Consider the following 25,376-nt stretch of genomic DNA (forward strand, 5'->3'; position numbering starts at 1 on the left):
GGCATTTTGAGTAAGGGGTGTGGTCTCCTTTCCGCCGGAAGGGGGTGCTGAGGATGTTGACAATTCCGAGATCATTGTTTGCATGTTGCTCTGCAGATACTTTGTATCTAACTTAGAAACGATAGCTGGATCCTTTCGTTTGCCGCAAACACGTCACGACTCGCAACATGCGCCCTCTTCGATCCGTTGAGAAACAGTGGCTCTTCACCCCTTCTGCGTTGCAGAACACCCCGTCACTAGACGACGGTATCGTCCTCTCTGATGAATTGCAACGGCGCAAGACAGCTATCGAATATATGCGAAGTTTAGCTCTTCGATCGATTCATGTGTCGTGAGCTATTCAGGTCATACCAAGTCTCCTGGAACGGGATTAGCTGACAATGGTCGTTTCTGCCGTTGTAGGACAGGTGTGGAGGATGCTGAAGCTTCACATCTGAGAGGATCGATGATCATTGGTGCGACACTCCTTCATCGATTTTACATGCGACGGTCGTTCAAAGATTTCAACGAGAAGGTGCGTATCATGACAGCTGATACATGCCTAATTCTCAAGCGGAGCATAGTGAAGCTGATGTCTCATTGCTCCGTCGGTTTAGCTCATCGCGCCAACATTATTGTTCTTAGCAACAAAGATTGAGGAAGAACCGCTCAAACTTCGACATATCGTCAATGCTTGTTTAGCAAAGTTTGAACCACCTGGTGTGAGAGGCTGGTATCCTACAGGTGATCCGCACGATGTGAGTCCACTACTCGTTTGTGAATTATTGGGACTTACGGTGCGTTTCACCCACCTTCTAGCAACCATCTCGGGAATATCGTGCGTGGGAGAAAGATATTCTTGCGACTGAGGAAGTGGTCCTCGAAGCATTGTGTTTCGATATGGGCGTCGAACAGCCTTGGGTCATACTGCGCCGCAGTTTGAAGGGGCTCGATGAGCTGGTCATCGAGCGACCAGGTGAGGGAAGTGGTAGTAATGGAGCATCAGCCAACGGGAATGGATACGATCAAATGAATGGAAAGGGGAAGGGGAAGGTGTCAGAGGCGATAGCGGATGAATTGGGATGGGCTATTCTTTCCGAATCGTACGTACGAATCTTCGCTTCAACTCTCCCGCCAGACTGATGACCGTCTGCTCTTTCAGCTGCCTCTCGCCTTTACCTGTCCTTTACGCTGCTCCTGTTCTCGCTTTCACGGCATTTATCCTCGTCCTTGCATTCACTGAACAGATACCGCTTTCCATCGCGTTCTCAATTACATCAGAGCTGGCAAGCAGATTTCACTTGGATATATCCTTCTCAGAAGAAGGTCCACAAGGGGAAGATGTGACCCAAGCTCGAGGTCAGCTGGTTATTCCTGGCGTTGGCGCATTCCGTGGTCATAGCTGATGTCGGAGATTTGTAGATTGCCTCGATCGATTTGTCGAGTATTGTCAGGCGGGATTGATAGATCCGGAACTGGGGAGATATATCGTCGTCAGTGTTTTGTTTGATTGAAGCTCGTGTCATCAAGCTGATCGATTCTATGTCCGCAGGCTGAACCTCCTGAGGGCCAAACAGGACCATATACGCGTCGATTCGCCTTGTCAGGAGCGAAATCCGAGGTTGTCAAGGAAGAGAGATCAAGCGCAACGGTGAACAGGAGTGCGACGTCCGCCGAGGGCGGCGTGATACCACTGGACGCTGCTAGCAAATTCGGAGGGGCTAGCTCAGCAGAGAACGTAGTCATGGCGGTCGCCGACGAGGTCAAAGCCACAGGAGAGCCATCGACAGTTGTCCAGATTTGATATACCAATTCGTCGAGATACCCATACATTATTATATATACAACATCTGCCATATCACCAATGCACATGATCGACCCAAGCCCCAAGTTTATACCCCGATAGCTGCTAGAAACCGTCTGGCACCATCTGAACTTCCACCTCGACTCCCACCTCTCCCACCTGGAACTGCTAACATTGACGGGATGAGGGGATTGACCGACGCAGCAGAGGCTTTACGATTCCGTGACGCGGCTTGGACTACGATGATGATGATTGGGCGAGATGGGAGAAGTAGAAATGAAGATGCATGAGGGGAACAAAGCGATATCAGCCTGGTTCCTCTGAAGGCTTCGTATTAAACTGAAGAGTAACATACCACAGGCTGAAATTTCGTTTATATTCGTCTCCAAAACCAAACCACCTTGTATGATTTCTGACAGGACATGGTGAACCTAACATGAGGTGTGTCAGTTATCATCATTGGATGTTTTTCCCTACGAGCTGCGCAATTAGAACAGCTGGACTTACTTCGTCGAAATGAAAGATCAAGTCCAGCTCGCAGACATTTTCAAATGATCGGTCGAGGGATTCGACGAATACCTGCAACGCGAGGTCAATACCGAACGGTTTGTAACGAACAACACTGGACCGAGCCTTTGGGATAGAAATAATGACTCACTTGAATCAAGTCGAGTATACCTAATTCAGATTCTGCTCCGTCCACCACGAACCTGTTATAGTATGATCAGCACCTGTCGTTATTTGTATATATTCCACCACAACAATATAACTACCGAGTCAAGAACGATATCTCGACTGGCGGACTGTCCTCTGTCCAGCCCATGGTGTCTGCGGGATATAGTGGAGACGATATGCCAAGTCGAGGAGGACGGACCACTCACACGAAATACAACGTCGCATAATGTCTATATATGACCCTCGTATCATCTTCCTCCTTCCTCCCTTCAACATCCCTTGCACCTCTAACATCCTTATCCTGTGTTGTTGACGCGGTCGCATTCCCCGGAGTTGGAAAGACCAGTTCTGGTGCGTCTAGGAAATTGCACACACCAGCCGGTCGATCGGATATCAATGAGAATATCTGGGAGATGAGTGATTGTTGGACGAGCGGTGGGAGCGGTGTGAAGAATTTGGATAAACGGGGTTTACCATGCGTGTTGAAGATCAGTACGGCGTGGATCATTTTGGCGTTTGGACAAGTCGCGTCAGGTCGAGTCGTACGCGGCTCTCGATATGGGATAGATTACAGGTCAATAGGTGTTGATGTATAGTGGACAGGTCAAAGTGGATGACGGTTGAGTGACAGAGTGGAGGATGGACAGTCATCTCCAATTTGGTTCCGAGACCGAGATCACCTCAAGTTACACTTCGGGCCCGATGTGGATGTGATGTGATCACTAATAGTCCTCTCAAACCAAACTACCCACATCACCACTTGTCAGGCGATGATCTCCATACTGTATCCACATTGACAACGGAACAACATCGTCAAGCACTAGTAGTCGATCAATATCCGAACAGGCCGTTCAACACACCTCGACAACATGTCCGATCTCTCCGAATCACCATCTCCCTCCACTTCTCAGCTCTTATCGAGCGAAGTGACCTCTTGTTCCTCTTATAAAGGTGGTCTTGGTCAGGGAGGAGAAAATACTGCCTCAAGATCGACAACCCCCTCAATGCATCTATCACCTATGACGTTCCCTCAATCTCAATCTTCGCTGTTACGAGCACCATCAGAGGTGGGTACTACTACTAAAGAATAGGCGAATGACGATGTCGCTGACCTTGTCGGTTTCGTACTATAGATCATCCAAAGGGTATTGGTACTGTCGGGTAGTCAATGTATAACCACCGTAGCGAGAATGGCAAGAAGTTGTCGAGATCTCAAGCAATATGTTTACGGGGTACGTGCCATTACAAATCATATCACATACAAATCCCTTATCTTGCAATGGACGCCGGGCACGACTCACTCACGATATATGCTACTCGTGCAGGATTCCGATCAAGCGTTATGGCGCGATATCCACGATATGATTTACGACAACCCTCGTGTGGCTGGGACGTACCCCGATCAGAGGAAGACGGATGAGATTGATTGGCGAAAGAAGATACAAGATAGGGAGTTTGTAGGGCGGATGTTCCGAGAGTGGGACGAGGACAAGTTCCCTGAGGTTGTGAGTGCAGTTCATCTCCAACGGTGGTGGGGTTGCGTCCCGTATGATGTATGGTAGTCAGTGGCTAATTGGTGATGGTATCGGTGTGATAGGCAAGACATCTCGACTTGGTGCTCGAAACGCTACTCGACATGTATCTCGATCTTCCAGCATCAGTCTCATATGAGAATTCCGACCCACACGCAACTCACGATTCTCGAAATGTCCATTTCCTCAACTCGTATCTCCGTACCCCCCTCTTCGCATACATATATCACCATCTCCGACTCGCCGAAACAAAACAGGTTTTACGTCCTTTACCTGGACAAGTGGGTAATCCGAATCGAAGGACGGATCGAAGAGTGATGAATCCCATCTTATCAAGATTGCACTGCTTGATGCCGCCAGAGTACGACGATGCGACGGTTGAAGATAGAGAATGGAGAGGATATGTGAGGGAAGTCGTGTATAATGGGAAGAATTTCCAGGAGAGGAACGATTGGGGTCCTTTCAGAGAAGATGGGAAAGTGGACTGGACATTGGTCGACGCTATCAGTTCAGTCATGAGTGAGTGCTTATCCCACCCGCAGAGATACTACTCGTGCTAACTCTCACTGCTTCCGGCGCCGCAGTGTCGAATGCGAAAGAAGTACTGGAAAGCGAAGACGATGGATCATGGCGCGAGGCGATACATCCTATGTCATTTGGTGTGGAAGCGGTCCGAGGATGGGGATACGAACATCTACAAAGACCGGCCGATCTACCAGAGGGAGAAGTATGGGATTGGGCAGGCGTCCAAGGGTTGTGGTGTGGATCCTACGCTTTCTTGGAGTAAGTCGAGTCTGCACGCATTGAGCTACATTCCCATGCTTATTGGTTATTGTAGCTATGCCGATTGGGTATCGCTGAACGAACCTCGATTGATTCTGCTACGAGGACGAATCACTTCGCTTGATTTGACAAGGTATCACGAAGCCGTTGGTGATCTCATGCGACTCAACTTGGTAGTCGACAAACAGCCCACCACCACTCCTACCGCCACTACCTCGTCCAGCGACACCAGCACCAGCACCAGCACCAGCAGTGGTAGTACAAAACTGCGACCAATTGAGACCGCTTTGCCCACATTAGACCTATTACCTCCGATCCATTTCCATGGTGATTCCGTACAACATCACGGTGCATCTACATACCCTCTACAAACACCCATGAGCTTTGTAAGAGGTGTCGTGAGATTGACAGCGGACAATCCACCACAAGTAAGATGGACGTTGGTCATTCGGTATGGGAATGAGGACAGGTGGAGATTGGAGTGTGTACAAGTTGGAGGCAGAGGTTCAAAGAGAGGTTTCTTCGGGGTGAGTGTGGAGCGACATGTTGTCCATACCGATCGCTAATGATTGGTTTGAACCCAAACGTAGATCTGGACGGATGCACTCAAGGAAGAACACTCGCCTAATGGCCCGATCTGGTACTGGAAGGCTTAAAGCGGGTTGCGAAATGTCCCAAAAAAACACGATCGAGAAGGGTAGGGGTATCTGTCAGTCGTTTGGTTATGCTCCTGTTTGTGATGTTCGGATTATGCGCTTGGGTCATCAAAATTCACATCTCTTGTTAGTCTGGGATCATTTGTATGTTATGAGCGGATAGATCTTGTTTGTACACTATGTATTGCTGAGAAGGAGTTGCTCATACTCTTTTACATCGCCAAGGTAGAAGGGGTCAATCTACACATCCACGCGGGATCGCTCAAGAATGGTAAATGTGCATCCAGTAAAACAACCATGTATGATCTAAATCTATCCGTGTCGCTCGCTCCATGCTGCGGCAATCCTCATGAATCAAGGACTACTCCGACTCTCCGTTCATCCACTCCTCCATACCGACTTTGACCCTTTGAGTTATACTTTCGAAGTTGTCAAGGGCGGGTCTGACATCAAGTGAGAATACGGGATTACCCTCTTCGTCTGGAGGAGCAGAGTAATAGTCGATCACATAACGAGTGGTGATTTTCGGTTGTTCAGCGAGTGCTGCGGAAGATTGGTCGGTTGGTACGGAAGTTGCAGGCACGGAAGGATCGGGTCGGGTGACGATCCAATCGTGACGATCAAAGGGGGGTGTGGTGCTACAGAGTAAACTAGGTCAGTGACAGTTCTTCATAACCAACAGCAAGTGAATGCTCATTGCAGGAGACGGGGGATGAAGAGAGGAGCATCGAACAGCTCGATCTAACCAGACCAAGACTCACTTGAATCGCTCGGGGAAGAGTTTGCCAGCGAAGAGATGCATTCTCGCCTTGGGTGAGAGCTCGCCTGGTCTACCTGTGAATCTAGCAAGAGTGGCTTTGTCGCCGCTGCGGGGGGAACGTTCGAGGTCAGCCACGGTCCGGATTCAAGGTAAGATATAGTATGGGGCAGCTCGATCGAGATCGCGGCTTAAATACGTGCGGCGATCGCGATGGTTCGTGGTAATTTGGTGAAGGAGGAGTAAGACTTCGACTCACTTGGGCTTTCTCTTTTCCCACTTCATAACTTCATCCCAAGCTCTCTCATTGAGGAAATTATGAATTGCCACCATGACTTCTACGCTATCCTCTGGTGTTTCCCAACCTTTTCTAACGAGGGCATTATAGAATTGTTGAGGACTAGGATAATCCCATACGTTACCAGTCCCGTATGCTTCGCCGCCCGGAGCGTCCGGTGTAACGGGTCGAGGGATTGAGGAGGCCGTTCGATCGGTTGGTAGATCCAATTTCTGATCAGGTTGTTTTGTCAATGACAAATTTGCGGGGATGTTGTTCAATGGATTCATCGTTGTGGTACCGTCATGAGGAACGGGACATTTGGCCAGTAATGGTGGTGGCGCAGAAGCATAAGCTGAAGATGCAGAAGAGGTCGATGATGACATCGGACATTGTGCAGGAAGTTGTTGAGAAGCGGATCGAGATGTGGAAGTGGAGGCAGACGTCGTCGATGACGAAGAAGGGATAGGTGGATGGTTGGGTGGGAGACCAGCGGTGGTGGTGTGGTCGTTGCTTGACGCAGCGAAAGAGGTAGAGCCGATGTTCCACTTCATTTTGAGCTTTTGTGAGAGATGAAAGATTCAAAGCAGACGTAAGTTGAACTTTTGAAGAAAGCGGCAAAGTGTTAACTTCAACGCTCGATTACTAACGGAACTTTCCGGTTGGTCAAAGAGTTGAAAAATCAACTTTCACGTTTACGTAACAATACGAAGAAGCGATGAGAGCGCGTTTCCGATCAGCTCGCGTTGACTGTCAACAAATGTCATAACTCGACCACGACAACGATGTATTGGACAACGAGACAAACTCAAACCTCCAGACCAGCTTAGCATCACCAGTCTTGACTCACTCACTCACCCAGAAAGACTCACTATCGCCCACATCGAATCCGTACACGTGCACAAGTCGACAACTGCTCCATAATAAGACTATCGACACCAATCCCTCCCCCTTCGTCATGTCAACATCCACTCTGAAATCACGACATTACACCGCCCTCTCTTCCAGACTACGATCGCTCCAATCGAATCTTGTCGAGACTGAATCACAGCTCGATTTGATGGCGGAACAGCTCAAATCAATGGCGAGACTAGGTGTCGGATGTGGTGCTCAGTGAGTTTTGACTTTGTGTTCTAGGTCCAGGTTTTGCTCTTCATGGAAGTGTAAACGAAGACATCAAACAGGACTTTTGTTGGGGGATTGAACGAAGGGTTTTGGGATCCCAAGTCATGTGTATGACCAACAAGACCTTCGCTGACCTTTACAACTTTCCATTTCCTTTTCCCACCCTATGCCCTCAGGTTCATGGCAGTCTCTCGATTACTAGACGAAGAACTGAAGACCGCGACTCAAGAAGCGCAAGAATCAGCCCAACCACAATCGCCCACTCCTGGTCGATAGCGCATGCACTTGTCAGCGCATAGAGCTTGCAAAGCAGAACAAGGGGAATGCAGAGATCGGGATCGTCTCATCGGGAGAAAAATGATTATCACAATTCCCATAATGTGTCTTGTATATCTCAGCCATGTATAGTTGTATCGTTCGTGCGTTTCGCACTGATGGTCAAATCCAAAGCAGACTATTGCATACTTCTAATGCCATGAACGATTACTGGACTGCAATACCAACTGAATGTCTTTCCCCGCAGTCTTGGTATCTACACGATTTACGTCTTTCTCCATCGCTTAATGCGTGATCTCAACAACCAAATCACCCTGGGCGATCGAATCGTTCTCCTTGACTTCGACTCGCTTGACCTTACCCGAAACGGGTGATGAAACGACTGACTCCATCTGCAAAATCGATTTGTCAGTGCTTGTTGCAACGGTTAAGAAATGACCAAGCGTCACTCACCTTCATCGCAGACAAGACGCATAGAGGGTCACCAGCCTTGACGGCTTGGCCCTCCTTGACTCGGACATCGATGACAACACCGGACTGTACAACCGCAAGTCAGCGCCTACTTCTTGCACACCTGATGCAGCTAGATCACTCACCATAGGCGATCCAACGCTTCCAGGGTCACCAGACGCCTTCTCTCTTGAGACGTGCTCCACAGCGGCATTAGTGTCGTCGACGACAACTGCTCGAGACTATTTCCCCAATCAATCGGTCAGTATACGAACCTCACTAGTCATGCCCACGTTTCACTCACCTCTCCGTTGAGCTCGAAGAAACATTCTCGGGTACCCTTGGCTTGGTTCAATGGACCGATAGCCAACAGTTTGATGGTCAAAGTCTTTCCTTGCTCGATGGCAATGGACATCTCCTCGTTGATCTCGGGCTTGGCCAAGAAGTGTCGGGTAGGGACAACGCTAAGCATGCGCGTCAGCCTAGTCACACTGGACACCAAATGACTATCACTTACCTCAAGTCACCGTACTTCTCAACGAAGCCTTGGAACTCCTCGAAGACCTTGGGGTACATGTAGTAACTCGCAACATCGAAGTCGTTGATGTGAGGACCGTACTTCTCTCTAAGCTCCGCCTTGATCTTCTTGAAGTCAAGAGGCTTCATACCGAGACCAGGACGCTTGTCAATCCTCTCCTTATCACGGATGATGTTGGATCGAAGAGGTTCAGGGAATCCACCGTACGGTTGACCAAGGAAACCTTGGAAGAACTCGACAACAGAGACAGGGAAGTCGAGTGTCGCTGCTTGGTCGATAACATCTTGCTTGCTGAGATTGTTGGAAACCATGAATTGGGCAAAGTCTCCGACGACCTTGGAAGAAGGAGTGACCTTGACGATATCACCGCACTAAACGTAATGTCAGCGCTGAGATTTGACCTGTTTTGTCACAAGATTACGTACAAGTTGGTTGGCATCGATATATCTCTTCTTGATGTCGAGCCACTGAGTGCCGAGACCGAGTTGAGAAGCTTGGAACTGCAAGTTGGTGTATTGACTATGTCGATAGATCAGCGATGGGTTTGAATCATCATCAAAGTGTCAACTCACCCTCCAGGCATTTCGTGATCGAAGACACCAGAGTCGGAAGCTCGGACGTTGGCCTCGAAACACTGGTAGAGCTTTCGGATTTGACTCCAGTACTGGTTAAGAGCTTGAATGTTCTCGTGAGAGATACCTGTACCGAGACCTGTCTGCTCGAGAGCGCTGCAAACAGCACCCATGGCCGGCTGGGAGGTGAGACCGGAGAGATCTGAAGTAACACTTCAGCGATTGTCTGCGGTTGGCTTCTTCGTAGATAAGAGCTGTAACTTACCATCGATGGCGACATCAACAACATCCGCACCGGCCAAAGCACAAGCGATCATACTGGCAGCGGCGATACCAGCAGTGTCGTGAGAGTGTACGTGGATAGGTAGGTCGGGATGAGCCTTTCGGATGGCACCGATCAAGATCTTTGCAGCCTCAGGCTTGAGGAGACCAGCCATATCCTTGATACCAAGAACGTGGATGCCCTCCTTGACAAGCTGGTCGGTCAAATCGAGGTAGTATTGAAGAGTGTACTTGGTCTTCTTGGGGTTGGCGACATCACCAGAGTAACAGATGGCAGCTTCGACGACACCACCAGCTTTCTTCGCAGCGTCGATACCGACCTTCAAGTTCTCAACATAGTTGAGAGAGTCGAAAATTCGGAAAATATCCAAACCGGCCTCGACAGCCTTCTTGGAGAAGTCGTAGATGGCGTTGTCCGGGTAAGAAGTGTAACCGACAGCGTTCGCACCTCGGACAAGAGCTTGAAGAGGAATGTTAGGAACAAGCTTTCGCAGTGTTCGCAGTCGGTCCCAGGGGTCCTCGTACAAGAATCGCATCGCAACGTCGAAGGTGGCACCACCCCAACACTCGAGAGAGTAAGCGTTTTGAAGAGCATGACTGGTCTCCTTAGCGATGTTAGCCATATCGACGGTTCGCATACGGGTGGCGAGGAGCGACTGGTGAGCATCTCGCCAAGTGGTGTCCATGATAAGCTATGCGCAAAAGATCATATCAGTACAAAATGCTACCGCTGCACGATCCGCTACTTACGGTACCCTTGTAGGCTCTGATAGCCTTAGCGAAGGCCTCGGGACCCTCGTTAACGATAATGTTTCTCCAACCCGTCAAGCATGGCTCAGACGTGTCAACAACCTTGGTAGGGTCGGCATTGTCGACGATTTGAGGAACGATAGCCTCGGTCTTGAGACCAGGCTCGCCCATTTGTCCCTTGATGGAAGATCCGTTGACAGCAAGGTCTCCGAGGTAGGCGAGGAGCTTCTGAGCTCGGTTCTGAGAGTGAACGAGCTTGAAGAGCGCGGGTGTGTCGTCAATGAAGGTGGTCCAGGTCTTACCAGACTCAAAGACTTCGTGGGTAAGGAGTCGAATGAGGAAGGGAATGTTGGTCTATGGAGTCATTAGCCCTGCCGAATACTCCTCATCTCGAGGGGACATACCTTGACACCTCGGATACGGAACTCGACCAAGGCTCGGAGCATCTTTCTCCTGGCAACCTCGTAGGTGGCACCACTGACGGAACATTTGACGAGCAAGGAGTCGTAGTGGGGCTGCGGGACTACGTCAGCTTTGCCCGAGGACCACGAGAAGCTTGACTCACAGTGATCTGTGCACCAGCGTAACCGGAACTGGCATCCAAACGGACACCATTACCACCAGCAGATCGATATACCTCGATCTTTCCTGTGTCAGGTTGGAAGCCAGCCGCAGCGTCTTCGGTGGTGATACGACACTGTATGGCGAATCCTCGTCGGTGGATATGCTCCTGTGTCAAACCGAGCTGCTCGAGTGTCACACCAGCAGCGATTTGAATTTGAGCAGCGACAATATCGATACCAGTGATCTCTTCAGTGATGGTGTGCTCGACTTGGATACGAGGGTTGATCTCGATGAAGTAGTGTCGGTTCTGCTGGTCGACCAAGAACTCGGCGGTACCGGCGTTTCGGTACTTGACGGCAGCAGCGAGCTTGAGCGCATCGTTGAGGATACCTTGTCGGACGGACTCGTCGAGGTGAGGAGCAGGGGCGACTTCAACGACCTGCAAGGAAACGTATTGTCAATGAAAATCCTCTTATGAAGGGGCTTCAGACTCACCTTCTGGTGTCGTCGCTGGACGGAACAGTCGCGCTCGAAGAGGTGGACACAGTTGCCCTCAGCGTCAGCCAAAAGCTGGACCTCAATGTGTCGGGGTTTGTCCAAGAATCCTGAACTACAAATCAGCCTCGGTTGCTTGCCTTAGAACAAGTCTATCTACTCACGCTCGATGAAGACGGTTCCGTCACCGAAAGCACTCTTGGCTTCACTGACAGCTCGCTCAAAATTCTCCTTGAAGCTTTCTTGGTCTCTGACCACTCGCATACCACGACCACCACCACCCATAGCAGCCTTGATGATGACGGGGAAGCCGTACTCCTCAATAAAGGCGGATGCTTTGTCATACGATTCGACGGGGCCTGGAGTACCGGGAACGACAGGCACACCGGTCTTGATGGCGAGGCTTCGAGCCTTGGTCTTGTCACCGAGAGCATCGATGGTCTCTGGTCGGGGACCGATGAAAGCGATACCTGCATCTTCCACCTTCTTGGCGAATTGGGCGTTCTCAGAGAGGAAACCGTAACTGTGGGGAAAGTCAGCTCTCAATGTCTTTGTCTCTCCCACAGGTTTAGGCTCACCCTGGGTGAATCATGTCAACATCGTGCTCGAGAGCAATCCTGACGATGTCATCCTGAGACAGGTATGCAGCGACGGGAGCCAATCCCTTGCCGACAAGATAACTTTCGTCACTCTTGTATCTGTGTGCTCCCATTCTGTCCTCGTAAGAGTAAATGGCGACTGTGGACATAGCGAGCTCGTGGGCTGTTCGGAAAACTCGAATGGCGATTTCACCTCTGTTGGCAACGAGGACCTTCTTGAGAGGGCCGGAATGACCGGCTTGCTTCTTTCTCAAGCCATGGATACTAGGTAGGAAAGGACTGATCAGTTCACCTTGTCTAGACAGAAGAGGCAGCTGTGAACGTACGTGTGGTCAACGGGCGTAGGGCTGCTGGGGGTTCCAGGTCGAGAGGTGTCGATACCGAGGTGGGAGACCCAAGCCTCAATCTGTTGATGAGTTGACGGGACATGGTGGTGGTACGGAGGAAGGTCGGTATCGGTTTCAGGCAAGACGTCGACGGTCATTGTGGCAAGAGCGGTATGGATGGAAAAGGCGTAAAATGGTAGCAAACATCAGGAGGACAAGAAGAAGGTCATGTCAGCATTCGCTTCCGACCCCATACAACTGGCACTGGACAAAGGGAGTCTGCGCAACGTGTGTGGGGTTGATTGATTGATCAAACGCCCTCGAGCCGGGACCTCGTCCCCATCTCGGAGCTTGCATCACAAGAGGGCGGGGCCATCACTTACAGGTGTTTGCTCGCCCATGATGTCTGATGAGGCTCGCTAGCGATGTGGGCGCTGCTGTGTATGTGTTGTGTGGTATTGCTGAAAATGCGTTGCGGGTGTGAAGAATGCGTTGAGGGATTATTGGTTCAAATGAAAGGAGTAATCCTTGGCGTTGAACCAGAAGTAAATCCGTCTTGTTGAACAGATGAAGTGAAAGTCAAGGGGATGCTCAACTCCAACGATTACAATACTGCAACTGAAAAAGAATCAATCAATGGACGGTAAAAACAAGTTGGAATATGGATTGTGGAATGAGACGGAATGAAGATGGACCGGGTGACGCCTCACTGTTACTGGTCCGTCTTTCTGTCCAGGTTGGGTGATGAGTCGGTAAATCAAAGTGGGTTGGTTGAGCGGGGAGTGTGAGTGATTGCACTGTGACCCTGAATTGTATCTCCCTTGCCAGCTTGTAACCTTGTAACCGGTTAGATAGACAGATACAGTAGACGGGATCTAATGGTTGAATCAAATCCTCTTCCCTCACTTTCGGGGCACCGTATCACCCCTTTGTTATCCGTCACCGTCACCGTCACCGTCCAATCAAATCCATCTCAGATTGCAACTGCGTCCCTCGCCAAGATAACGCCGTCAACCACTTCACACCGCGATCGACGTAGTATGTATGCTTGCAACCAAGCCGATAAGTCCGAACATGCATCTCAATGACTTACATGCATGAATGGATATCATTCGCTCCAATGATTCAATCACAACGGCCCGCTAAATGATGCGGACCGTCCGCAGAGTAGGCTTTGAGGTGGCCTTGAAGGACTCGCAGTGCCTCGGCGTTCCGGTCCGGGGCCACCAAACCAGGCCGTCAAATGGCGGAATCAAATCGACGTTTGCTCGGTTAGTTCATATGGGCTACTACTACTTATTCCTTACCCTTGCCAGGTCGTCCTTCACAGCGGTGGTGTATTGTCACTGATAGCAATCCTCGATGAAGCTGACCACTGACATGCTTCCTGCCAGACCTTCACACAACGAACAGCAGCAACACAAGTCCCAACCTGCTGTTGTCGAGAACAGAATAGCAGGGCTGAAATCTACCAAGCACACCTGTCAGGAATATTGCCACGTCATGACATACTCGATCGTTCCGCGTCCAGAAAGAAAACGTACCGCGTCCCAAAAGAATGGACAGTCATTTGTAGTGGAGAATATCTAGAATGCCCTAAAAGATATATGTTTGTATCTTAAACGGCCAAAAATCAGGTTCTCATCAACATGGTCGTCAGATAGCACAATCGTTGTTTCGATGGGACATCGTTTGTCTTGTCGCTATAACGCGATTGCTTTTTCTTCAAGAAGACGCGTCTCGTGATACCGAGAACATTAGGTCCCTTCTCGAATTGTTGACATTGGGACTCGCACATCATGGAAGACTACGTCAAGTCGGGATTTGGAGCAGAGTCTACAGATGAGACCATCTCGTATGTTCTTTTGTGCGCTGCGTAGATGACCAAGCTGATTTATCATGTAGGGTCGCGCAGAACAAACCAGTATGGCATCTCGCGCCTCTGCCTTTTACCCAAGTACGACAATACGACTTAAACTTCACTACTCGTCGTCATGTCCAATCCCTGCACTCATACTGTCTCGCGAGCATTTCACGCAACTTTGACCTCTTCACGCCACACTCGTTCGTCGGTCTTTCTCCAGTCTTGCTGAAAAGGATATTCAGTCGTATTCGGGTGGATAGGGGATACGAAGATGAACAACTTGGATCGAGGGCTTTCAATCCTGACGAAGCGACCGTCTGGGGATATTCCGCTCTCAGTGATCCAGAGGAGACAAACTCGACTTTCGACCTTGCCATTTCTATGTGGTCGATATTAGCTCACCTCGCTCCGAATCCAATCTCTAAACATCCGGAACATCCTTTTGTGGAACTGCCAAAACTCTACGCTACGTTACAACCTTCCTCGCCAATCTCTTTCCTGACCACGTTATCGTTGGACGGGATGGACGAAGTGGTCAACGATCAGAATGTCCTTGCGCTGAGATGGTGTACCCATCTCACTGCCCTGTGGATGAAAGGCGCCAGAGTGTCGGACGCATCGATAAGATTACTCGCTAGTGCGTTGGAGCTACCAGGAGATGAGGATCCGAAAGAAGGGAGAGGAATGTGGAGACTACGAGCCTGGTCTCTGAACGGATGTAAAGGTGTGAGCGATAGGTCGATGAAGTCGCTCGCTAGATGGCCTGGTCTCGTGATGCTAGGTGAGTTTGGGTTTGACTGCGACACCGTTCTATTGCTGATGAAACCTGCCTGTAGATGTTCGAGAGACCTCCTGTACTACGACTGGTATCGAGATATTCAATCGGTTCTCCAACTCTCTATTCTCCAACTATAACGCCGAATTCCAACCTTGCACAGACGGTTTGTTGCCCCTCTTCGCGCGCAATCTCCCGCCGTCCACAATCCTCGACAATCTCTGCATGTCCCTGATCAAATCACCTACTTCCGCTGAATCATCTCAACCAAGATCTACACGAAATCACATTTCCCTTCACTTAAGCTCGACGACTCGCCCTATACCCGTCCAGTACCTGCCCGAACCGCCTTTTCAGCCCGCTGCCGTTGACTACAAGAAGAAATTCGAGACCGATTCTTCCAGATCCGTGTACCGAGGTAATGGCGTCGGCCAGATCTACGGTACCTCCGTGTCTAAAGTCGAGGACGAGGTGAGATCTTTCCGCGGTAACCTCAAGATTGCTTTAAGACTGCAAAGTCAAGAAGAGGCGTTCGAGAAGATGACGCCCGCTGAGAAGAGGAAGAAGACGATGGCGGAGAAGAAGGAGAGGGAAGAGTGGAAGAGGTTAGATAAGGAATGGTACAAATCTGAGCGAAAGGAAAAGGCAAAGATTTTCAAAGACACAGGAGCGAATGATCGGAGTAAACGATTCGTCAAAGGGAAAGGTAAATCTGCAGCTGTGGCAGCGTTGGAACAGAGTAGTGATGAAGGGGAAGAGGAGGAAGGCGACTGTGAGAGAAAGTTGATGATGGTGAGGATGGTGAATAATGATTGGGACAGACTGAAGTGGACACTAGGAGGTGGTGGTGGTATCTCTGCGCCAACTTCGTCCAGCGGATCCACATTCAGTTGGTCAAGAAGTCAAAAAGCGGCGAGGGTATCATCAAATCTTCTTGATGAAATAATTAGTACGACCAAACGACCAGCTGTGGCCACTTCTCCAACGCCAACAACAAGCATGTTCCGACCAACTTCCACGCCTAAATCAGTTCAATCAATATCACGTTCATCTCTTCTCGGCTCATCGCCCGTGCAACCGAGCTCGACGCCAAAAAGCAGTAATCCTTTCCGACAAGCTAGTCAGTCATCGACGGGTAGAGTTCGACCGCTTTTCCCTTCTTCGCAATCGTCGCATTCTGTTCATCGTACTGGCATACTACCCCAAGCATCTCAATCGTCTATCTCTGCTACGCAAGTGTTCTCTCAGAGCCAGGGGAGCGCGGGCGGACCGCAGTCTCACAGAGGCCAAGATAATGTCAATACCAACAACGACGCCGAGGACGGCCTGTCCTTCTCCAGTACGAGCAGGAAGAGAACGTTTGGCGGAGGTGGTACGGTTACCGGAGCAGAAGGGAAAAGAAGGGGTATGAAGATGTTCTCCCTCGGTTCTGGTAAGACTTGAACCACTGTCGTATACTGCTCGAATCTCTGAATCTTTGAGCACGTACGATTTGCGTTGTAATGGACAGTGAGGAGAATGGACAAGGATGCATACATGATCTGGACACACAATCCCTTCTGGCTCGAAACACAATCTATTCCACGCGACAGATACTGAACTATATCAAACGAACGAAAACTCAATATTTACTTACCTATCAAAGTGTATATCGTTCGAATTAATCAGCAATTACGTTACAAGAGCGTACAATACAAAGTAGAGTCTAAGAGAGATAGAATGACAATCAAGAGCAAGAGCAACATCGTCCATCTGAATCGCATCTAGGCCACTACACTCGCGCTATCCGCTTGAGCGTTGGCAGAGTCGGCAGTCCATCGCCATCTTTACGATCTGACTTGGTCAGCTTTGTGTCTGTACAAATCAAAGAAGGAGGACCTACTCGTACGGCGCAGTTAGGGATTGAGGAGCGACCATCGGCTAAAATTCCCAGTCAGTTCATGGCGAGATGATCCGGTCAGAATTGTCGCAGTCGACTCACTCTCTGTGCACCCAACGACTGAACAAGGGGCATTGTCCAATCTCCCTTTGGTAAATTCTGAGCTACAGCTGAAGCAGGGACGATTGCCTTGGCATTCGCCGCAATAGTAACACCTGCCGCGGCCGCAACGGGAGTTGTAGAGCTGACAGCGGGGTTACCGGAGGATGAAGCAGGGACGACGGGTAGGGAATGTTTCTTGGGAAGATCACCTGTGTACGCTTCCCTGTTAAGATGTCGACCTTCACCATCGTAATCGGGCGTATGCCATCGTCGGGACAACGTAGCTTGCGTTTGAGGCTCTGAAACGTCATCGACGTTGTTGTCGTCGTCATTGAGCGAGGCAGCATTGTTGATCATTGCAGGTGTGGCAGGGGTGAAGATTAGTGTGACGTTGGAGGCGGTATTGGATTGAGGGATGGATTTGGAGTCTGTAGAACTGGATGGACCAGATGTCATCAATGGAGGTGGGGAGGAGGCGGTGGACGAGGCGGAACCGCTCGTGCTGGATCCTGAAGCCGGACCAGACGCCGATGTAGAAGAAGGGAATGTGACGGTTGTGGTAGTAGGTGAAGCGGCGGCAGCAGTCGCTCTCCTCATCCAACCTGTCGTTGAAGCAGTGGCAGAAGGGGTGATACTATCCGACATCGTCCCCCAAGCTCCAGCGGCAGTAAGATCGGTCTGATAACTTTCCGCTGCTATCATCGTCGCGCTCGCACTGGCGGTAATCATCGCGTCATCCTGACTATCGTCCACATCGTCAGAAACAGCTTGTAAGAGCTGTTGTGCATCGGTCGACGGTTGCCAATCGGGGTGGATGACACCTGTGTCAGGGTTGTAGAGGAACACTTGGGATTCGTGGGTTGACGTATCGTTCGTACAAGGCATGACAGTAAGTGGAGCAGGTGATTCAGGCGAAGGATCGAATGTAGCGCAGTATGGCTCGACAGACGCCGAAGAAGCGACAAAGATCGGAAGCTTCAAGTTCACCTGAAGTGGGGTGGAAGCGATTGTGGCGTTCGCAGAAGACGAGGCAGCTGACATGGTGCTCGAGCTGGTGGTGGAGTTGGAAGGGTTGAGAGGGACGAGATACACTTGGGTACGGATGTTGTTCGACGCGTTCAAGACAAAGGTCGAGTTGGCATCGGTACCGTTAGATGTGGACAAGACGAGCGAAGCGATTCGTTGAGCCGTGGTAGAGTTGAACACGGGGCTCTGCAGGTGGTGAAGTGAGTCAGCAACAGGTGGGGAAAAGGGAGCGTTATGCTTCACTCACGGTGACATCAATGTAACCTGGAGCACCACCCATACTGTTCATCGCGACCTGTCTCTTGTAGTTGTTCACCACCGTCACATCGTCGCCATCCCTATGCCCTCCGTGCGAACCATGAGGACGTTCATGTTTGGGCTCTCGCTTGTCGTTGTTCACAATGGTCACATCACCACCCCGTCTATCGCATCGACCATCTCTGCACTCTTCAGAGGACGAGTGGTGTCCTCCCTGGTGCTGATTGTGATGATATCGATGCTCGTCGTGACGACGTTTCCCCATATTGTTAACAACTGTCACATCCCCTCCATGTTCGTTGTCATTGTGATGGTGGTCGTAGTGGAAGCCATCGGCGTGATGTCCGTGGTGATCGTGTCTGTCGGAGGAAGAGGTGAAATCACATCGACCATCATGACAATACCTTTCGGAATCGTGACGATGTCTATCATCTTGTTCGTGTCGACGTTTCTCGTTGTTGACAATTGTTACATCACCACCGTGACGATGATGTCTTCCACCTTCATTTACGACCGTCTCGCCATCGCCTCGCCATCTCCTCTTTTCACCAGCATTCGAGGCCTCATCCACTGCCTCCTCACCGTCCTCAGTAGCAGCAGGTTCAGCCGGAGCAGCGACAGCCGGGGGTTGGGTACGCTCCTTTTTGGGTGATGCTTGCTTCTTACCGTGCTTCGAAGAGTGTCGATCGTATCTCTCCTTCCTACTTTCTCCACCATGACTGCGCTTGTAATACTCGTATCCGACAGGTTCGTACCCAACCTGGACCGGCTCGTATCCCACCGTCGACTCGTACTGTGGAACTGAAGTCACATACTCCGCTCCACCATGTCGACTGCCAACCATTCGAACACGATTGAAATCGTCTCCGTTCGTGAAGTAGATAGGTCGACCGTTCCTCAGTCCCCTGTCCCACGAATTGCGATAGTAGAAATCGGCATTATGATATCGTCTCTCGTCGCCGACGACCAAGATCCGATCGGAGTGGTGATGACCTCGCTTACTGTTGTTGTTGATCACAGTCGTATCGCTATCGTGATGACGATGATGTTTTCCATCGTTGTTCACAATGACAGTGCTACTATCTCCAGAATGACCGTGACCATGACGACCACGATCTTCAGAGTTGTTGATGATCGTAGTGCTGGAAGTACTGTCGTGTTTGTCGTCGTGACTCCTGGCCTTCTTGAGGAACGCTCGACCGAGACCAGCGAGCTTGGAAGTCAATCCAGGGATATCCCGTTTGTCATTGTTCACAACAGTGGTTGATCCAGAATGACGATGATGACGATCATTGTGATTATCGTTGTTCACGACAGTCACCTGAAAGCATCGACGGGGCCACATCAGTACCAATCAAATTTGACCCAAGGAAGAGGAGGAGGGGAACACTCACATCACCACCATGTCTATGACTGCCACCTTCAACAACCACAACGCCACCCTCTCGACCATGACTCCTAGCATGGATGTGCGTATGCTCATGAATATGTTCGTGGACGTCGTCGTGACCGACGTTGATCACCTCGATATCATGAGGTCGATGAGAGCGGTGTCGATACCTATCATTGCCAACTTCGATCACCTCGACAGGTCGTCCATGGGTATGATCGATGTATGTGACTCGATCCGAATCGGAATGTCTTCGCTTATCCATATGTCCGTGGATATGCTCGTGCTCATGCCCGTGTTCGTGATCGATTTCATCACTATCATGGATGATCTTGACAGTCTCGTGGTCATCGTGTCGTCTTTTACCGTAGACATAACCATCATCGCCGTGAATGTGTTCGTGAACATGATCATGGCCGTGATCGTGAGACCGACCATCGTCAACGATGACATTCTCATATCGATGTCCATGTTCGTGTCCATGTCTCCGATCTCCATCACCAATCACCTCGAGAACGGTATGGTGGTTGTGCGAATGTCTTTTATCGTTATCATGAACGTGAACGTGCTCGTGAGTGTGACCGTGTTCGTGGCCATGGTGGTGACGGTCGGCATTGCGGTAGTAAGCATCGCCATCGCCAGTGAGGATGACTCGATCGTGTCGATCGTCGTGCGATCGGAGATTCAGGTCAATCAAATAACCTTGTCGGTGCTGTGGCGGCGGCGTAGAAATGTCAGTCTCAATATCTTGTCGCAGGCACAAGGTGGTGGGCTGGCGAAGGCTACTCACAGGAACACCGGAAGGCAGATCAGCTGGGACGGAAGCAGGTGTTGCGGCGACTCCACCAATGTTGATATCGATGAGCTGAAACGAATCAATCAGCACATGCGAACTGTGATATTGTGTCGACGAGTCGAGAAGCACTCACATTGTCACCTGGTACATTCCTCCAGGGTCCTCGTCGACCAAGTTTACCTTTCCAGACCCGATCGTTCCCGTTGGACTTGTCGTGCGACCCGAAAGCCGCGGGTTGGTCTTTACCTTGTTGAGGTTGGGCTCTGAGGATCGTTCCAGCCCTCGAGGGGGTGGCAGATTTGACATCTCGAGAGAGGATGGTGTCCTGTACACACAACATGTCAGCTAGGATGAACATTTCACGACGTGAATCTGCAGTGATAGTGGAGGGACACGACATACCTTTGCAACTTGAACATCTACATCTAACAAATCGCCCAAGGGGGTAGCGGTAGCACTCGCCAGATCGGTAGGCGAGGTCAAACTAGGTACACTTTGACGATCGCCACTGCCGCCAACGTTCGATCCCAAATCGATATTGAGATTAACTGCAGCGGCTTTTGAAGGGCTAGCCGTGGCAGATGTGGCGTCGTAGTTTGAGTTGCCGCTAGCGGGAAGAGCAGATGTCGTTGCGGAGAACGCAGCAGCAGCTACGAGGACGGATGATTTGATGTAAACCATTTTGAGCTGTAGTAGATGATTCGTTCGGTGAGACTGAAACAAAAGACAATGGGGGGAGAGAGGTGGATGGATGGAGGGGTAGATTACTGGACGACCTGGGATATGAGGTTTTCGTTCACTGGCGCTTTTTGTGAGCTCGGTATTGCAAGTTTATACCTGGTAGAGCACTGCTCGTTTTTCTCTTCTCTTCTGTGATACAGAGTTCGGGACCGGCCGAAACGGTGATTGATACTTTATCCTTCTTTGTTGATGATGGTGATCTAGAGCAGACTAATCAAAGTCTCTTATTCGTATCGATGTGATTGGTTAGCGTTATACTTCCTTTTCTTGTTGCGTGAAATTGAGCTTTTCGGCAGGGTTTGGTCTTTAGTCTTTAGAGAGTAAGTGATTTGTAGGGGCAAGAGAGCAGAGTTCGTCAAAGACGTTTTAGATCGTTATACGTGGGTGAGGTAGGCTTGCAAGCGCTTGTGAATGGATCACCAGGAGTCCAGTTTTGGGGTTTTTGGGAGTGTATGAGAGAGAGAGAGGTGGGTGAAGAAAAGAGGTATGAAATGAGTATGAATCGTCAGTATATATGCATTCCGCATCGTTGAGCCATGGACTTGCTGAAGTGCACGAGATGGCCGGCTGGTTGGCGGGAGCGATTAGTATATGGTCCGCATTGGAATATCAACTGGATGTATTAGTACGATGCGTTGTGCCGCTAAGACAACAAGCAAGGGGGCTTGCGGTCCTTCATGCGTCAGAGCAGTACACGCATGACACATTGCGTTGGAACTCGCCTATCTGTCTGACTTGCTTGAGCTAAAGAGTTCATATGGCAGAAGTAAGGAACGATAGTAGACAGCGAAAAAATCATCAGACATCTACTACAGAATCAAGCATTCGACCAGATTCGCTTCCGGTCAAGTTTCAGTACGAAAAGCTCTGTTGAAGGGCTTTCCAGAAACGGGGCGTCGCGGACATCGCTTAACGCACGCGATCGGTCTCCTCGTGCATGGTGCTTAGCAAGTCCCGTCGGAGCCAAGTCTCGGGCTTGGTGAACCGCCAGCAAAGAACGCCGAAGAAAGTGACCGCTACGAAGATGACGCTGATCAGGACGAACAAGCTGTTAGCGATAGGGACGTGCATTGTATTTTGATGACCAACTCACATAGAGTAGTTGAAGCCCGCTGCACTCTCCACAGGGAAGTAGAAAGGCGAAATGTTGACCTATGAAAAGGGCATCAGCTTGAATATACAGTAGCAGAGCTGTTGCTCACTTACAGCAAAGATGAAACAGTTCCACAGGAAGGTGATGATATAGAAAGGTCTGGCAAATGGACCTAAGCCAAACTTGGAAGTCTTAAACGAGTTGGGAGTGAACACCAGTCTGCAGAACGAGATGAGGGCGTATGCGGCAATGGTTGCTGGGAGTAGTAGAAGGCAAAGATCAGTCACGAGTCGAATGAGAATCAAGTTGTAAATATCATCAAGCAATGGACTTACGGATGCCACCAGCTGAGACAAGCGAAGTGAAGGCGACAGTGGAGGGCAAGATCGTGCACAACAGAGCGGCGCCAAAGACCAGCATCACATTCACAGCGTGGGCAGGTCGTCCATCGGGAGTCACCTTGCCCACGTACGAGCTGAAAGGGAGGACACCGTCCCTAGCAACCGCGAAGACCAATCGGGATGCCGCGACAATAGCGATAGAACAGTTGAGCAGTAATCCGATGACAGCGATGGTGGTCATGATGATACAACCGGCACGACCAAGAGCGAGGTCATAAACTTGCACGAATGGCTGAGGGGAGGTGAATGTAGACCAAGTATCGAGGTCGGGCAAGCAGAATAGGAAAAGGATGCTCGTGAAGAAGGCGCATCCACCACTTGCGAAAGCCGAGGTCAAAATGCCTCGAGCTGCTTTCACACTGGCATTTTTTGTTTCCTCCGCGATATGGCCGCTGGCGTCGAAGCCGGTCACGGCGCTCGCTCCAAATAAGCTACGAGCGGATTGTCAGATAGGCTTGTATGTGTGACCACAGAATTTACGCACAAGCATAACATCCAATTCCATCCGGCAGGCGCACCTGTCCCATTGTCTGTAGTACAATTAGCAAAGCAGTACGAGGAGTAATCATTGCACTTACATTGAGAAGTAAACACCTCGGATGCGGATCGGAAACCGTAAGTTCTCGACACTCCGATCTGTAACCAAGTCAACGGCCATCTTGTGTGTTCGCATGAGGTTTGAAACTCACTGGCAACCAGATCAGGTTGAGAAGCGTATCGACCAACATCAGACACATGCTCCCCTTGAAGATCCAAGCGTAATACCTTTGAGGTAGATAGTTGAGGGAGATGCAAATGAAGAAGAAGATCTCTGCTACAGCCCAGGTAACGGCACGGAACTTGACCGAGTCGTTGGTCAGTCCGCCAGGGAAGTCGACACCGTAAACGACGAGAACCGATAGGAGGTGATTGGCGGCATTCTACATAGCGAAGGGGATAGTATGAGTCTCCCAATGTTCATCGACGACACGATTGGGAGATAGGCGTACCTGACAAACGGAGGCGCAAAAGGTCATCCAAGCAGTACATGCCCACCATGCGACGACATAACCAATGACTAGCTTGATCGTCAGCTTCTACCAATGTCGCAGTTAAATGGGTGATAGAAGGGACTTACGTCGAGAATGACCCCCTGCAGCTTCCGCAGCCCAAATATAGATTGACCCAGATAGAGGAAGGGCAGACTGCGTTCGGTCAGTGTGATGTTAGTTAAGGACACGGTGGGGAATCATGGACACGACGCACGCAAATCTCAGCAAGCACGGCTGCAGTCACAGTCATAAAGATCCAAGAGATAAGGGAAGAAGTCCTATCCACAACCCTTCATCAACACAAATTCCAAGACCAAACAAAAAAGGCGGAACTGCCGCAATGTCGAATCGGGCCTAGATCAATCTCCCATCCATCACAAGGAACAAAGGGAAGCTTAACCTAGACCCTCATCACCATCGCGGCTACCTAAACTACAAGCGGGGGTTCCCTTCGCGAGCATTGTCTCGAGCAGGTTCAGACGGTTTTCATCTCAGCCCTCTGTTCGTTGTCCATTTTAATTCACCCCGTCGAGTCCGAACTGGGAACGAGCAGTGAACCCATTTCCAGTTAGACAAGACTATTGATCTCCTCGAGTTCTCTCTTGAGACCACACCGGAACACCCTGTGACAACGTACCGAGGAATCACCCTCGAAGCCATTGCACAAGGGCTTCGTATTGGTGGTCTAGGAAGAACCGTCTTAGGAATCGTCAAGGGGTGATGGACAGAGAGCACCCGTACCCAGCATTTTGTAATACACAAATGAAATGGTAGGAAAGTAATATCAACCTTTTTCAAGGCGACTGGATAGAACAGACGAGATGGAATAGGAGATAGAGAAGAGTGGTTGAAACTCTGTTCCTCAATCTTGCCTATATCCAATCTCTTCCCTCCCTCAAAAAGGAACAAACACGATACAACCATTCTCCGTCGAAAAAGAAGCGGAAAACAAAGTCGAGTTGAGTCGATTGTTGCGTGATCCAGAGGTGTATTGAAACCACAGGGATTTCGTGTTTGCTCGCTCGGATTCGGGGAGGTGTACGAGTTGAGCGCCGCCGTCGTCGATGACTGCTTGAAGTGCGAGTGTTGACCTTCGCATCCTTGGGAACCGCCGATTGTCGTTCGGTATGCTGTGTACAAAGCTGAGGAGCATTTACCAAGCAGCAACAGGACCACCGGCAGCAATGCCGAGGAAGATATAACTTCGTACGCAGGCGATAAAGTTCCTATTGCCATCCAATTTGCGCCCATCAGCTACATGCAGATTTGGCTCAGTGAGTGTAGAAAGAGGGCGGACATTGCGCAGAATGCAGCTGCGAAAGACTCGACTTGACCCCATCGTCGAGTGAGGGCGGACTTGTAGCCCAAACTAGCCTGCAATGGAAAACAAGTCATTAGCTCGATCGTGCCCGCTGAGGCGTCCTTGAGAAGACATACCAGCTGGATGGCATCTTGGTCAAGGATTGAGGATGAGTCGAAGTTGATCTCCACATCCCCTGGAGCTTGACGTTTGTCGTCTGTAATATGAGTGCTCATTCTGAGTTATCAAAACTATATCTATACGAAAGTGTGATAGGAGG

General features: G+C 50.1%; 10 protein-coding genes across 10 annotated transcripts; 4 read left to right on the forward strand and 6 right to left on the reverse strand.

Annotated features, from left to right (window-relative positions):
- Positions 1-167: 167 nt before the first annotated feature.
- On the forward strand, positions 168-1,783 carry CI109_105805 (uncharacterized protein; the record flags this gene model as incomplete). The annotated part of the gene is made up of 7 exons (XM_032004309.1): positions 168-331; positions 403-514; positions 597-737; positions 799-1,082; positions 1,142-1,338; positions 1,402-1,472; positions 1,532-1,783. The coding sequence occupies 7 exons, from the start codon at positions 168-170 to the stop codon at positions 1,781-1,783; spliced, it is 1,221 nt and encodes a 406-aa protein (XP_031861540.1).
- Positions 1,784-1,871: 88 nt separating this feature from the next.
- CI109_105806 (uncharacterized protein) lies at positions 1,872-2,966 on the reverse strand (the record flags this gene model as incomplete). Its single annotated transcript, XM_032004310.1, has 5 exons — positions 1,872-2,020; positions 2,139-2,214; positions 2,291-2,362; positions 2,442-2,493; positions 2,665-2,966. 5 exons carry the CDS (start codon positions 2,964-2,966, stop codon positions 1,872-1,874), a joined length of 651 nt encoding a protein of 216 aa, XP_031861541.1.
- A 361-nt stretch (positions 2,967-3,327) lies between these two features.
- CI109_105807 (uncharacterized protein) lies at positions 3,328-5,429 on the forward strand (the record flags this gene model as incomplete). Its single annotated transcript, XM_032004311.1, has 7 exons — positions 3,328-3,525; positions 3,592-3,690; positions 3,784-3,963; positions 4,056-4,509; positions 4,575-4,773; positions 4,829-5,300; positions 5,364-5,429. The coding sequence occupies 7 exons, from the start codon at positions 3,328-3,330 to the stop codon at positions 5,427-5,429; spliced, it is 1,668 nt and encodes a 555-aa protein (XP_031861542.1).
- Positions 5,430-5,790: 361 nt separating this feature from the next.
- CI109_105808 (uncharacterized protein) lies at positions 5,791-7,017 on the reverse strand (the record flags this gene model as incomplete). The annotated part of the gene is made up of 3 exons (XM_032004312.1): positions 5,791-6,067; positions 6,191-6,295; positions 6,446-7,017. The coding sequence occupies 3 exons, from the start codon at positions 7,015-7,017 to the stop codon at positions 5,791-5,793; spliced, it is 954 nt and encodes a 317-aa protein (XP_031861543.1).
- Positions 7,018-7,421: 404 nt separating this feature from the next.
- CI109_105809 (uncharacterized protein) lies at positions 7,422-7,864 on the forward strand (the record flags this gene model as incomplete). The annotated part of the gene is made up of 2 exons (XM_032004313.1): positions 7,422-7,576; positions 7,765-7,864. The coding sequence occupies 2 exons, from the start codon at positions 7,422-7,424 to the stop codon at positions 7,862-7,864; spliced, it is 255 nt and encodes an 84-aa protein (XP_031861544.1).
- A 284-nt stretch (positions 7,865-8,148) lies between these two features.
- Positions 8,149-12,598, reverse strand: CI109_105810 (pyruvate carboxylase; the record flags this gene model as incomplete). Its single annotated transcript, XM_032004314.1, has 15 exons — positions 8,149-8,256; positions 8,318-8,401; positions 8,461-8,556; positions 8,619-8,778; positions 8,832-9,223; positions 9,278-9,371; positions 9,425-9,626; positions 9,690-10,398; positions 10,457-10,810; positions 10,861-10,971; positions 11,022-11,459; positions 11,516-11,625; positions 11,680-12,038; positions 12,094-12,378; positions 12,441-12,598. The coding sequence occupies 15 exons, from the start codon at positions 12,596-12,598 to the stop codon at positions 8,149-8,151; spliced, it is 3,660 nt and encodes a 1,219-aa protein (XP_031861545.1).
- Positions 12,599-14,239: 1,641 nt separating this feature from the next.
- CI109_105811 (uncharacterized protein) lies at positions 14,240-16,522 on the forward strand (the record flags this gene model as incomplete). The annotated part of the gene is made up of 3 exons (XM_032004315.1): positions 14,240-14,295; positions 14,346-15,085; positions 15,141-16,522. The coding sequence occupies 3 exons, from the start codon at positions 14,240-14,242 to the stop codon at positions 16,520-16,522; spliced, it is 2,178 nt and encodes a 725-aa protein (XP_031861546.1).
- A 320-nt stretch (positions 16,523-16,842) lies between these two features.
- CI109_105812 (uncharacterized protein) lies at positions 16,843-21,211 on the reverse strand (the record flags this gene model as incomplete). The annotated part of the gene is made up of 8 exons (XM_032004316.1): positions 16,843-16,903; positions 16,962-16,999; positions 17,061-18,272; positions 18,334-19,665; positions 19,739-20,446; positions 20,525-20,599; positions 20,664-20,855; positions 20,933-21,211. The coding sequence occupies 8 exons, from the start codon at positions 21,209-21,211 to the stop codon at positions 16,843-16,845; spliced, it is 3,897 nt and encodes a 1,298-aa protein (XP_031861547.1).
- A 969-nt stretch (positions 21,212-22,180) lies between these two features.
- Positions 22,181-24,046, reverse strand: CI109_105813 (uncharacterized protein; the record flags this gene model as incomplete). The annotated part of the gene is made up of 10 exons (XM_032004317.1): positions 22,181-22,301; positions 22,365-22,423; positions 22,478-22,620; positions 22,700-23,196; positions 23,250-23,295; positions 23,344-23,401; positions 23,455-23,685; positions 23,755-23,822; positions 23,883-23,949; positions 24,011-24,046. 10 exons carry the CDS (start codon positions 24,044-24,046, stop codon positions 22,181-22,183), a joined length of 1,326 nt encoding a protein of 441 aa, XP_031861548.1.
- A 903-nt stretch (positions 24,047-24,949) lies between these two features.
- CI109_105814 (uncharacterized protein) lies at positions 24,950-25,332 on the reverse strand (the record flags this gene model as incomplete). Its single annotated transcript, XM_032004318.1, has 3 exons — positions 24,950-25,022; positions 25,094-25,170; positions 25,234-25,332. 3 exons carry the CDS (start codon positions 25,330-25,332, stop codon positions 24,950-24,952), a joined length of 249 nt encoding a protein of 82 aa, XP_031861549.1.
- Between the last annotated feature and the right edge of the window lie 44 nt (positions 25,333-25,376).

Source organism: Kwoniella shandongensis, chromosome 10, assembly GCF_008629635.2.
Source record: "Kwoniella shandongensis chromosome 10, complete sequence".
Classification (NCBI taxonomy): Eukaryota; Fungi; Basidiomycota; class Tremellomycetes; order Tremellales; family Cryptococcaceae; genus Kwoniella; species Kwoniella shandongensis.